The sequence below is a fragment of the Chaetomium globosum genome, genomic scaffold (genome assembly GCF_000143365.1).
Source record: "Chaetomium globosum CBS 148.51 scaffold_3 genomic scaffold, whole genome shotgun sequence".
NCBI classification, from domain to species: domain Eukaryota; kingdom Fungi; phylum Ascomycota; class Sordariomycetes; order Sordariales; family Chaetomiaceae; genus Chaetomium; species Chaetomium globosum.
The window spans coordinates 3,133,580-3,147,027 of NT_165978.1; the positions used below are offsets into that span (position 1 = coordinate 3,133,580).

Below are 13,448 nucleotides of genomic sequence, written 5' to 3' on the forward strand. Positions count from 1 at the left end.
CTGGGACGCTATCTACCCCAATACTATTTAATGTGCGGACGACCACGATCTTAAGAGCGCCGGGACGGGGCGATATTGAACACTCATGTCTGTCGGATACGAAGCCGAGGCCAGATCAAGGTGTCCGCGGCTGAGAAGGCATCGGACACAGATCTAGCGGGTTCGCTCTCAAAACCCCCGCCTTCTTTCAGCTCACAAAAGGATGGTTGCCAGTTGTTGAGAAGAGATGGTACGGACCAGATGCTTCCTCTCCCCCGTGCCATGCCATGCCACGCCATGCCCAGATCTCGGCTCCAGGACAGAGAAAGACACCAAAGCAAACGGAAGCTGGGCGCGGAGTGGTGTGGAAGAGGTTCTTAGTTCGTCGTCCCCAAGTGCTTCCGTAAATTTCAAGGTGTTCGATTCGTCGAATAAAACGCCTGTGTCGCATCCAATAGCCTTAGCTGCATTGTCCCGGCTTCAGAGTCTCGGTGTCGAATTGAAGAAGACTAGGCTTCGGAAAACACTGGATGGGAGGCACAGGTCAAACGGGACACGGGGTTTGGCCAGCGCCCCAATGCGGAAACCGCGGCTTCCTCTCATGCCCGCTGTAGCTTCTTCCTTGGAATGAGATAGACTGCTTCAAATTTCTGGCGATTGACTCACTAAAATTCCTTACTTTTGCCCAGTAATTGTCTTTTGGAACCTGTAATCCAATTGTCCTTCCTTCGTTGTTGGGACGAGTTGGCGAGCAGCTCCGTTACGTAACGGAAGTCGCCAACCCCAAGCAGATTTCGACTCGGCACTCCCTGCTCCGGAACCCCAGACCTTGGTTGAGCCAAACGGCACAAGGGACCATCAATTCGGCCATCAAGACTCGAGCCAGGCATGCCCCGCATACCGGCCAGCTAACCTCATGACCATGCTGCCATGGCTTTTTTGACAACAAAGAGAACTATTGTGATAATAACTGGGAATCCAGGGAGCTGCCGGTTTCCAGTCAATACCCCTATCAGCTGAGACGCCGTTCGGCATTCCTATCTTCAACAGTAACTCGACCTATGGAGACAAATGATAAGAGACATCAAAGGGTCCAGATAGCTGCGAGGAAGGGCAGGGCGTCCATGCCATTGGCCGAGACATTGGCATGCAGCTGATTCCACATCAGCCCCGGTGGCGAGCGCCGGGGTGGCATGTGGAGGCGTTTTTGTAGCGCCGTTTTGCGGACTCCCGACCGTTCTGTTCCTGATTCAGAAATGGAGATCCTTCCGGGGGAGCCCGACATTGATCGGATCGCCTCGAGGGTGGGCTGCGAGTTCCCAACGCTGCTGCGAACGAAGCGGGCGATCACTCCCACGGACCAGGACAACACGCATGAGAATTTATCGCATCATAGCGGGACGGATCGCGATGTTCTCGAGGTATGCAAACGGTCAACCTGCGCCCCAGACCTCTGGGCGGGCCAGCCCCCGCTTCAATCCCTGCGGTTCCCTGTTCCCTCCATCGGGAATTCGACCCATCGCCCAGCCATCAAACCAATTTAGGCAGGTCAGCAATTAACTTTGCTGGGGGCTGCATCTTTCCGTGATACTGGCTGGCTGGTTTGCGTGCTCTTCCAGAACAGGGCCCCTCCCAGGCCTTCTCCCATCCGTCCACCAAGGCGACCCCTAGCGCCCGCTGAGAGACAACCTGAGACCCAGCGCCATTGCCCGGTCCCAAAGTCGGAGCCGACGTAGAAATCCACCAGATCCCCTCGCGCCTCTTCTGCCTCTCTCCCCTTTCGGAATCTTTCGCATTCCAGTCCGTCAACCCCAAGCCCCCCGCTCAGCGATCTGCGCCGAGCGCGCAAGACGGCCATGTCCACGCTCAACAGACATTAACCGCCCCTTGTCTTAGCTGCGCTGTACCTGTCGCCTGATCCCCTCCCGGCTCCGTCATTTTCATCCGAACACCCCAAGATCGGACGATCGCGCGACGATTGCGACAACCGTGACGACCGACACGACTGCACCGATTGCTGCTTGACCGAGCTCTCCTGCCCGGCCTTGCCGCGCCGAAAAGCACGAGCGGGCCCGGCCTTGCCTGCGGCTAGGAGAACAAATCCGGCAAAATGGCGTTGAGGTTTCTCAAGTCTCTCCGACGGCGGCGGGAAGAGGAGAATGTGGTACCAGACATGGATGGATCAATGGAGGGCGACTCGACCGGCTTCGCATCACTAAAGCAATTCGAGAAGATGCACCGATTCGACCCGAACCTGCCCTTGGATGAACTGGAGGAGGTCGACAATGCGTTGAACACGGACAATGTCGAGAAGGGAGCCGAGATCGAGCAGATCCTAGCCGAGGATAACTCGCCATACCCAGAAGTGAGATTTCGATATTTGCCTGCCTGCTTCCCCAGTTTCGGGAGTGGTGGGCTCGGGAGGAAAAGGTGACATGCGTGTTCTAACATCCGCTTCTTCTCAAGGTGCGAGCCACGGTCCGGAATTTCGACGTTGATATGCCGGTAAATACGATACGTGCATGGACAATCGGCATGTTTCTCTGCACTATTGGGTCCGCCATAAACATGATCTTGTCGCTGAGGAACCCGAGCATCTCGCTCACGACTTTTGTTATCCAACTTATCGCCTACCCCATCGGACTCGCGTGGGACCTCGTCTTCCCCGACCGAGTATTCAATGTCTGGGGTCTCAAATTCAACTTCAAGCCAGGGCCGTTCAACTTCAAGGAGCACGTCATTATAGTGATCATGTCAAACGTACGTCCGGCCGGATAGTGCCACCAGTATAATTGCTGACCCTTCTCAGGCTGCCTATGGCGGTGGTGCCCTGTATGCCACCGATGTCATTATCGCGCAGCGGATGTGGTATAAACAGGATTTTGGTTGGGCATGGCAGCTATTGTTCGGTATCACGACGCTATGCACGGGCTATGGGCTGGCTGGCCTGGCAAGGAGATTTCTTGTTTGGCCCGCAGCCATGATCTGGCCGACTGATCTGGTCAACTGTGCGCTCTTCTACACCCTCCACGACCACTCTCCCACCGACCCAGCCCGGGCGAACGGTTGGAGCATCAGCCGTTACAAGTGGTTCATGCTTGTTTTCTCGGGTTCGTTCCTGTGGTATTGGTTCCCAGGCTATCTATTCATGGGACTGTCGTGGTTCTGCTGGCTCACCTGGATCTGGCCTGAAAACGTCGTTGTCAACCAGCTCTTTGGTGGCTACAGCGGCTATGGCCTACTCCCTATGACTTTGGTAAGCATGGGTTATATTGCTCTCTGATGGTGACGTTGCTGATTTTTTTAGGATTGGAGTATCATCTCCGGCTATCTGATGTCCCCGCTCATTCCGCCCTTCCACGCCATTGCCAACGTGCTGGGAGGCATCACGGCCTTCTTCGTTGTCATCTCGCTTGGAATCCACTACTCGGGTATGTGGTACTCGGCTTACTTACCAGTCCAAAACTCGCACGCATACGACAACACCGGGCGCCTGTACAACGTGTCGGCGATTCTGGGCGACGATATGCAGTTCGACGAGGCTAAGTACAACGCGTATTCGCCCCTCTACCTTCCGACGCAATTCGCGCTTGCCTACGGTCTCTCCTTTGCCGCCATCACCGCCGTCATTACCCATGTCGCACTTTATCACGGCCGCGAGATTTGGACGCAGTGGAAGTTGGCCCGGTCGCAGGAGGATGATGTCCACATGCGGTTGATGAAGAAGTATCGCGATGCCGAGGACTGGTGGTACACCGTGCTCTTCGTCGTCATGCTCGGCCTCTCCTTCGCCGTCGTCTGTGCCTGGGACACCAACTTCCCCTGGTGGGCGTACATCGTCTGTATCCTGATTCCGTTGGTGTGGACGATTCCCATCGGCATCGTGCAGGCCATCACCAACACCCAGCTTGGCCTGAACGTCCTGACCGAGTTCATCGTCGGCTACATGCTCCCCGGCCGCCCCCTCGCCATGATGATGTTCAAAAACTACGGGTACCTCTGCATGTCGCAGGCGCTGTACTTCGTCCAGGACCTGAAGCTCGGTCACTACATGAAGGTCCCGCCGCGCGTCATGTTCTGGTCGCAGCTGATCGCGTCCATCTGGTCGGCCATCGTGCAGATCGCCGTCATGAACTGGGCACTGGATACGATCCCTGACGTTTGCTCCGAGACCCAGGTCCATCAGTGGAATTGCCCAAGCGCCCGCGTCTTCTACACGGCCTCCATCATCTGGGGCGCCATCGGCCCCGCCCGCATGTTCTCAGGCCAGGCCCTCTACAGCTCGCTGCAGTGGTTCTGGCTCGTCGGCGCCGTCTCGCCCGTTATCACGTGGTTCCTCGCCCGGCGTTACCAGCGCGGTATTTGGCGCTACGTCAACATGCCGCTCATCTTTGGCGGCTCGGGCATGCTGCCGCCCGCGACCGTCTTCATCTATTACTGCTGGGGCATCGTCGGGACCGTCTTCAACTTCTTCATCCGCCGCCGCCGCACCGGCTGGTGGCTGCAGTACAACTACGTCACCTCGTCGGCCCTCGACTGCGGCCTCATCGTCTCGACCCTCGTCATCTTCTTTGCACTGTACCTCAGCGGCACCGAGGCCCCAGCCTGGTTCGGGAACACGGCTGCCCTGAGGACCATGGACATGCTGAACCAGGCGGTGCAGATCCCCTTGCCGCCGGGGAGAGACGTTTGGGCCGAGTACCTGGCCTTGATGAGAAGAGCGGCTGGTGTTGAAATGGTGGTTCTGGAATTTAAACGCGGACGGAGTCTGGGAGTTTGGGAACGGGATCTAACTTTGTCGTGGCATGGGTATTTTTGGATGTACTTTTTTGCAAGGGGTGTCTCTCTATTTTTTGGTTATCGAAGATGGGCAGCGAGCCGACCATGTTCGTCCGGTGGTAGGGGGTTGTTCCCTTGCGGCAAATGAGCGGGTTGTACCAGCAGTGGTGTTGGGAGTTTCGTATGATTTATCCATCGGTGTGCCGTGTGTCTCTTGTTGGGATCCAAGGCTCAGTTTCAACCATGTCTCAGTCTCGGTCAAGGAGGGTTGTTTGTCAGGGAAAGACGAGGGAGTGAGAGGTGCATGATGGGATGGATGTCTTCAGTCAAATATCGATTTCGAGTGTCCCTTAGATGCCTTGTGGACTGAGATCAGACAGAGCAAGATGGTGGATGGCCTTCTAGTTACTTTTAGCAGTAATCGAAGAGAGTTCTCGTGCCAGTTCCCTTCTAGAACCAGAACTTTGTGTTGGGAAAAATTGAGTGTTACTGTTACACTTCCACAGCAATTGGGGATACATAGAGTGTGGTATAGATGCGTCCAAGTGAACGCGATGACCAAAACAGTGGTACATACATCCCGCCGGTAGCACAGTCCACAGCATCATAACCTACTCACCCGAACTCCCCCCCCCCCCCCATCCAAAACCCAAAACAAACAAAAAACAAACAAGCATCACATATACAAATATATAAATATCCCCTCCCTCCCTCACCCCACCCTCTCCCCCCTCACCCCATCCCGATTCGCCCGCCACACCCCCTCCCCATCCGCAAACTCCTCCCGCTTCCACACCTCCACCCTCTCTTTACACGCCTCCAGCGCCGCCTCCCCCGCCCGGCCACGCCGCCTGCCGGTGCGCCGCCGACACCGCGATCAGGATGCTCTCCTCCCCGACGGGCACCTCCCCCGAGCCGGTGCACCATCGCGATGCCTCGTAGGTTGTGGGTGGTGTGGAGCTCGGCGGCGATGCTGAGCATCGTGCGCAGGGCGAGGGGGGTGTAGGCGCTGTAGGAGAGGTGCGTGACGCGTTTGGAGGCGAAGGTGTCCCGTGTTGTTCCTGAAGGGGGGGTTAGTTGGTGGGTTGGGGGTTGGGGATGGGAGGGGAGGGGGGGTTGGCGAACCGGCGAAGAGGACAATGGCGCCTGCTTGTGGGGAGCGCACGCGGTCGGTCACGGATTGTATGCTGAGGGGGGAGGAGGTCAGAGCGACGTAGCAGCCTTCTTGGGAGAGCGAGGAATCCTCTTGGGGTTCGGTGGGTGGGGTGGCCATGATGATGATGATGATGAGAAGATGATGACGATGATGATGATGAGGAGGAGGAGGAGGAGAAGGATGATGTGGGGAGCTTCTTCTCGGTGTGTGCTATGATGAAGGTCGGGGATCAGGTAGGGTATATGTTGGGCTCGAGGGTCGAGTGCACTGCTTTGTTTGATTGTCCGAATTCGGCCGAGTCAAGTCGAGTCCTCGATGGCCGGGGGTATAATTTGAAGATAAGCTCTGGAAATATGGTGCTGGATTCACCGAGTTGTTGTCCTCCACCACAGACAGATATTAAGCCAAGAACCCGTCAAGCCCGTCGTGTCTGAGGCTGTGAGCAAAGGGTGTGTGAATGGGGATTTAAGAGTGAAAATGAGTGAGCAATTGCCTGCAGGCAGGAGGACTAAGCAGCGTTGGGTCAAGGCAAAAGGTCGTGTGCCTTGCCTGTGACCTGCCCGTGACTTTCTCGTGATCTGTTGCCTGGACCCCTTCTCTGCTCTTGTTCAAAATCAATCACTGCAAACTCTGCCTCTCTACATCAATTTTCTCCCGCTTCAAAGTTCAACCCTCAATTGACGTCGATAAGAGCGATCCATCATCAACCCCGTTTAATCTGACTCGCTCGCTTACCGGCAGATCTTCGGCCATTGTAACAGGTGTGAATTTACTTGTACGGCTTGGGAAACAAGGGTGAGCTTCCACTTTTGTTTCCCACTCCTGCCTGTTTGGCTTCAAGATCGCTCGACTCCAATGCTTTCACCCAGCCAGACGCCCTCGAATCGCATCTAGAGGAGAATCCAATTGCATCTTCTGGCACCCCTTTCTTGCATTGCCCCTTCTTTTTTTGCCTTACCCTGCTTTGCATTGCGATTCTCTCCATGTACCAAGGCGGACATCGCCCCGCGTCACGAGATGGCGGCAGCTCACGCGATCGACATCGCGACCGTCGCAACCGCAGCCGGAGCCGCAGCCCTCATGCGCGCCACTCCGACAATAGAGATGGCGGCTACCGTCGGTCGAGGAAGGGTACTATAGCCTGCACGATGAACCTTGGCCATGACATTGTTTGAGTGCTTTGCGGTTGCTGCTCGAACTGGAAATGGCTAACTTGGGCGTCTCGTCTCCCGCCGCAAAGATTCCCCAGATCTTCCGAAAGACTTGAATTACGACGACAGCGAGGCTGCTGACGACTACTCTGGAACCGCCCCAGGCCGTCGTTACTACTTGAAGACCGACGATAACCCCAATCATTACCATGATGCTTCGCTTTCTCGGTCTCGTGGGCTGGATGATCTCCACGGTCATGGCCTACGTCCTGATTTACATGATATTCGACCTCCGCGATATGCATCCATGGATGAGACGTATCGCCGTAACTCTTTCCTCGGCGGCCCTGATAGCGCGGATCATTCGAACCGAGATGGAAGACTTCCAGCCGGATCGCGTCTGGGGCAACACCCCCCTCAAGCCGGCACTGTTGATACCCATCCTCTTCGCGGTTCTGGCAGATATCGGAGCGCCGTTCCTGATGTTCGTGTGCCTATACATCATCACGATAGACGCCACCTGGATCGCCGACAACTGGGTGACTCTGGGCCGGGTCATTCTTATAAACAGTTTGCCTGAGGATGCCACCGAACGTGACATCCTCTACGGCCTAGATTACGTTACTAGAGACCGTCACTTCTCGAGCGACAAGGTAAGGGTCGCTCGGCTTCGCCACAACTACGATGGTTAGTTATCTCGGGTCTCTCCCATCCATTGTGGCCCTTCCCTTCTTTGCTCACTCGGCTCCTTTAGGTGTTCGCTTTGCTTTCGTCGAATTTCATCGTCGATTGGAGGCTGAAGACTTCCTTGACCGGTACTACCCCGATATTACCTTTCGCCTTGAGCATTCTCGCGGCCTTGATTCCGAACCCATTACAGTAGAAATCATGGCCGCAGAGGACCGTGACGAGGTAGACTCATCTCGCGGCTCGCGTAGAGACGATGACGGTTGGGACTGCATCAATGTATGTAGCTCACTTAATAATAGACTGAATTTACTGACAATCCAAGTGCGGTGTTATGAATTACCCCCACCGAGCTGTTTGTTTCAAATGTAAAGCCGAGCGACCTGGTAAGTGCTACGGATATCCGGACGCCGACGGAACATGGGGTTGTTGACCTGAGCAGAAGACGATTTCGGCGCTTCAGGCCCTTTCTTAACTGGCGAGACGGATGAGTGTCTCCAACAAACCCCATCCCAATATGTCGTCATCCGGGACCTTGAGGGATCCGTCACCGAGGAAGTCCTAGCCAAAGGCGTCATGAAGCTGTTTGTTGACGACCCAAAGCCCGCAAAGGAAGCCCCCACCACCGTCAACAAACTCAAATCGACAGCGCCAACAAACAGCACGGTTGGTCTCGGAGCGAAATCCGGCTCGCTCCGCCGCGTGTTCCTGATGCGCGACCGCAAGACCAATGAGTCTTGGAGGTACGGCTTCGCCGAGTTTGCCACGGTTGAGGACGCCATGGCCGCCGTCGCTAAATTCCGAGCCTCCACGAGATTTACGATTGCGTCCTCACCCGTCGTGGTGGCTTTCATCCATACTGGCGTGTTCATTCCCGCTTTCGACACCACGGCGACGGAGAATCAGGAATTCTCATTCACCCCCATTTACAACTCCGCCGTGCGTGTCAAGTACTGGGATGAACGCGCCTATCCCAGTGCCCGCATCGTCTCGACCGACCCCCTCCCCGGCGCGCCGAGCCCCGACCAGCCCGGCGGCAACGCTGATGAGGCCACCAAATCTGCGAAGCCCGTAAAAAAGGCCAAGGGTACCAAGGAACCCGCCCCCGTTGCCAAGGTGGCCATGATGCCACAAGTGCAGCTGTGGGCGAAGGCGTCGGCGCAGCTGCACGGCGCTAAACCGGCGGCCGACGCGACTACGCCCTCCGCCCAAGAGCCCGAAGAGGTCACGTCATCTCTGGTTCGCGGCCCTGTCCGCGAGGCCGAGGATGCCCAGCCAGACGGCCCGGTCGCCCCACAAACGAACGACCAGTACCTCTCCTACGCCGACTGGGACACCTTTGACCTGTCTCGCATGCGGCTGGGGAGCGCCAACCCAAGCGCACATAGACGAGCGTGGCTGGGCCCCAGGCCCGGGGCGACCTGCTCATTGAGCACGAAGGGCGCACCCACCGTTTCTACCAGGACGATCGAGTCAAGAAAAAGGCTGCCGCGGCCCTTAGCGCTTTGGGCAAGGAACCCCGCACCATCGTCCGCCGCCACCCCCACGGCTGAAGTCGGAGCCACCTTCCCGTCTACAAGTCCTATGCCGGACTGGGATCGGGCTGCGCTGCCTCCCTCTGCAAAACGCATACTTCAAGACACGCGAGGCTCGGTCTGGCTGCACGAACAACAGAAGCGGAACTACACAAACGCATGCTGGCGAGCCCCCCAGAACCGCGCCCCGCGCCGCTGGCGAGTTCGAACAAATGGGCAAGAAGATGCGGGATCGTCGAGCCAGACGCGGACTTCAAGCGTCTCTGGGAAGTGCAGCGCGTACGCTTCCTGCAGCCGCAATACCGCGACCGTGCTCTCGAACGCAGGCGCGCGTTCGGCCAACCAAAACAACCCACCGCCACCACCACCACCACCACCGCCACATCATCCTCCTCTGCCGCCGCCACTGCCGCCTCAGTCCCCGAGAAGCGCAAGGAGCCCACCGAAAAAACCGACGATCGAGACGGCGGCGGGAGCGAGCCCGCAGCGAAGAAGTCCAAGGGCGCTGGCATGCTGGCCAAGATGGGCTGGACGGCGGGGGCCGGGCTGGGCGCCGAGGGTGCCGGGCGCACGGAGGCGGTCGCCACCGAGGTGTATGCTCCCGGCGTTGGGCTGGGTGCGGAGGGGGGGAAGCTGGGTGATGCGAGCGAGGAGGCGGCGAGGAATACGCGGGGGGATTTTGGCGCGTTCGTGCAGAAGACGAAGGAGAGGGCGAGGGAGCGGTTTGAGAAAATGTGAATGGGGAGGTGGGTGCTCCGTGGGGGGTATGGATTTTGTATGAGTAGACAAATTGCTGCTTGGGATGGCGGGACATTAGGTTGGGAGGCATATACCCCATGGCATAGCTAGGATGGCTTGATTGATCACTGAATTATCCATCTTACTTTTCGCTGTTGATCGCTGATATGTTACTGGGCGTGCACATGTCTGCATGGTGGTTGCTGACTCCCCTGAGTTGTGGTCTTTGCTGGCTGTATCTTGTAGAATCCCCTTTCAATGGGAGGCTGTCCTTTCATATCCGATGTAGATTTTATGGGCGAGACTGGTTCTAGCCCAGTTCAAATTCCCGAACAACTCGGTGGAAAGCAAAAGTATATAAAACCTGATGGTGGGTGGATTCCCCCCCTCTAGACTCAACACAAGAGTGGTTGGTGTTGTTGACGGTCAAAGAGGTTTTGACAAAAGGTTTAACCTGCACATATTTTAGCAATATTCAAATCCCGATTTCATGTTATTGACGTGCTATCCCAACGCCAAAGTGGGAGACGCGTGTGTGGCGGACCATGGTGCAGCTGGTTTCTTGGATGAATTTAGTACTTGGAACGCGAACTTTGAGGTTGGATGAAATTTTGAAATGAGTCAAGTTAAAGAGAGTAATCATTAAACTTTTAATGGAAACCAAGCCCTTTAACTCATTTGGTTGTGAATTGTGGGCTGGTGAATACCTCCTGGCTTACCCCTTTTTCAACAAAACAATGGGGAAAATAGTGAATATAACCCCTTCCACTGCCCATTTCCAACCGTGAATCTGGAATAGCTGTCAAGATTTTATCCTGTTGCATGACGCGTTCAAGGCTGCCTCTGGCTGGTGCTTCAAGAAAAATTATTTTATTAACCACACCCCTCGACGTGTGCCTGCCACGGTCGTGGCTCTCTCCTCCTGTTGAGTCGTGACCCGCTCCTGTTTGTTCTCAAGGGCTCCGGAATATTTGGCCCTTCCTGCACCTTCTGGGTCGAGTGCACTATTTATTTCTGTTGTGCCTTCCGGTTTCTTTCCGGAATTCTCTCTCACTGCAGAGCCCCGCCTTCTTCATCGCGGTTCGAGGTCAACCGATCTCAACCGATCTCCCGGGTTCACAGTCAACAACCATCAAATTATCGACTAGATATTCTACAAGTAAATCTCATAGATACCACTCTTCCCAGGTGTGTATTCTCATACTGACTTAGCTTTTGTTAACTCTTATTCCGTTAAAGTGCCGTTGCTAACACCAAGTCCAGCGACCATGCCGGTCCGCAAAGCCCCTTGGGAAGGCGGCCCCGAGGAGCTTCAAATGCTCCGGGCCGCCATGTCCGAGTCGTCTCTCATTCTGGTATGTGCCACTCTGGATATACCCTCTTCAAGACCTTGTCCAAGCTGCCATCGTCCCCGGACAGCCATTACATTCTCGAATTCTGGAATTCCATCAGACTTGGCCAGCCATAGCTAACTTTGTCACCAAGCACGGCCCTCCGGATCTGCCTCGCGATGCTGAGATCCTCGGTGTCTGTGGAATTTCAGCCGAGAATGCCGACCAGAACAAGTACGGTTGGATGGTTGCTGACTTCCTGCACTGGAAGTTGCTGTTCCACGATCTCGGCGAGAAGACAGCACAGGTATGTAAACTATCAGCTCCCAGCTATCGATTTGTGCTGACTGTATCTCGCTTAAGACCTGGGCTAGCTCGCTCAATATTCAAAAGTTCCTCGAGAATATTGACGGCGTTAACACCGATGACGAGACGGTCCATAGCATCATTGGCACGCACGAGGATGACATCAAAACTATGCCAAACAATAACAAGGACTTCAAGGCTATGTTCACGCAGGAACTAGCCAAGAGCGCCCAGGCTGCCGTTTTGCGGGGGACGGTATTGACCGTCATGATCTTTGCCCCCGTCACACCAGAGCAAGATATATGTCTCGACCTCGACAAGAAGCGCATTTTCGTGACAGTGGACAGCCTCTACCACACAGTCAACGAGGCTACCAACAACGTGCAGCTTCCAGTCATGATCCTGACTCCTTCTCCGTTCACCGGGGGCTGGCTATGCAGATCCATCAACCCGGTCGTGTGCCCTGGTTCCGACCAGATGATGCGCATCATTGCAAAATCCTCCGGCGGTGCTTTTGCTAAGCGCTTCGTCCGCTCCTTTACTGAGAGAAACTCGCCTCTGATGACGGATTCTCAGCGCGCTCGCATCACATACGACGACCCGATGCCCCTTCGGCCCACGGCGCTGCAGACCGACTCTCTCCATCGATTCCAGCGTCAGATTCATGAGTCATTGGAGCATCGGCTCTCGGCCTTTGCCCAAGACCATGCCTTCATTCTTAGACCTGAGTCCGCCTGGGACCCCTCTGTTTTCTCGGACACATGGGCCGAATATGGTCCAAGACTGGGGCTTCGCTTCGAACGCTGGGCTGAGCGCTGGGGCTCAACCCGCCCTACCATCAACCACCCGGAGCGGTTCGAGTTCCTCGGAGAAGCCTTTGGCGGCACGAGGGAGTCTCAGCTATTCCACTTGACTCATCTCATTAATACCGAACTAGCGACCAACCAGGGCGATTGGGGCCGTAAGGTCGGGGGTTGTACGGGTGAGCTTTACGCCCACTTCTTGAAGCAGCCGATGCCAACCGAGGACCAGGCCAAGCGCGTATTTGACGCCATCGAGTTTCGCGCCTCTTCCGCAATTGTCGCGCAAATGGTCGTCAAAGCTTTCGCCCTCCCGGTGCCTGACGGGGCCAAGTGCCGTTACTGGCATGACAAGATGGACGGCGTCGCTGACGAGTACTACCGAAAACTCCAGTACGCCTTCGGTGAGACCCATGCACTGTTTGATGCAGCTGCTGTACTTCCTGGCGAGAATCAGCACGATTTCAAGAATGTGCGCTTCTTCAGGGCAGCTCGCTGGCTCTCGGCCGCCATCGCCTTGCGGTTCGAGAACGCTTCCCGCGAGGAAATCGAGAAATTTGTCTCTCGGGATGTTGCTCGATTTATCACTAAAATCCAGGACGCACAGAAGACTCTGTTGCTGGAAGATAAATATGTTACCCGTGCTGGGGCGGATTGGTTTGCTGCCCTTGGGTTGGGGGGAGAAACTCTTGCGGTGGCCAATATTGCCAACTCAGGAACCGATGTTGCCCCCGCGCCGGATGACACTGACCTCGTCGGGCAAGCTCCCATTGGTCCCCAACTGGATGGCCAAAAGACCTCGTGGACAAAGTGCACAGAGGCGGAGAACAGCACTGTCTGGATCGACATGCAGAATGTTACTGAAGAGGTGCTCATCATCTCGACTCTCAGACTGTCATGGACGACTGGGTCAAGAAGTTCTGGGGCTCGGTTGGGGCTCACAGGCTCTGCAGACAGGCTGAGATGGAGTCCAAGTGAATGATGAA

The 13,448-nt window shown here is 55.9% G+C and overlaps 4 protein-coding genes across 4 annotated transcripts in view; 3 read left to right on the plus strand and 1 right to left on the minus strand.

Moving 5' to 3' along the window:
• Positions 1–2,089: 2,089 nt before the first annotated feature.
• On the plus strand, positions 2,090–4,906 carry CHGG_06318 (uncharacterized protein; the record flags this gene model as incomplete). The annotated part of the gene is made up of 4 exons (XM_001222412.1): positions 2,090–2,344; positions 2,446–2,739; positions 2,789–3,235; positions 3,287–4,906. 4 exons carry the CDS (start codon positions 2,090–2,092, stop codon positions 4,904–4,906), a joined length of 2,616 nt encoding a protein of 871 aa, XP_001222413.1.
• Positions 4,907–5,490: 584 nt separating this feature from the next.
• On the minus strand, positions 5,491–6,031 carry CHGG_06319 (uncharacterized protein; the record flags this gene model as incomplete). The annotated part of the gene is made up of 2 exons (XM_001222413.1): positions 5,491–5,819; positions 5,884–6,031. The coding sequence occupies 2 exons, from the start codon at positions 6,029–6,031 to the stop codon at positions 5,491–5,493; spliced, it is 477 nt and encodes a 158-aa protein (XP_001222414.1).
• Positions 6,032–7,274: 1,243 nt separating this feature from the next.
• On the plus strand, positions 7,275–10,025 carry CHGG_06320 (uncharacterized protein; the record flags this gene model as incomplete). Its single annotated transcript, XM_001222414.1, has 5 exons — positions 7,275–7,752; positions 7,820–7,977; positions 8,078–8,138; positions 8,216–9,331; positions 9,427–10,025. 5 exons carry the CDS (start codon positions 7,275–7,277, stop codon positions 10,023–10,025), a joined length of 2,412 nt encoding a protein of 803 aa, XP_001222415.1.
• Positions 10,026–11,293: 1,268 nt separating this feature from the next.
• CHGG_06321 (uncharacterized protein) overlaps positions 11,294–13,448 on the plus strand; it is a gene marked incomplete at both ends in the record, with an annotated part of 3,660 nt that continues 1,505 nt past the window's right edge. The window contains 3 exons of the mRNA XM_001222415.1: positions 11,294–11,380; positions 11,511–11,603; positions 11,687–13,371. Coding sequence (XP_001222416.1) covers positions 11,294–11,380; positions 11,511–11,603; positions 11,687–13,371 — 1,865 coding nt within the window. The remainder of the gene's footprint in view (positions 11,381–11,510; positions 11,604–11,686; positions 13,372–13,448) is intronic.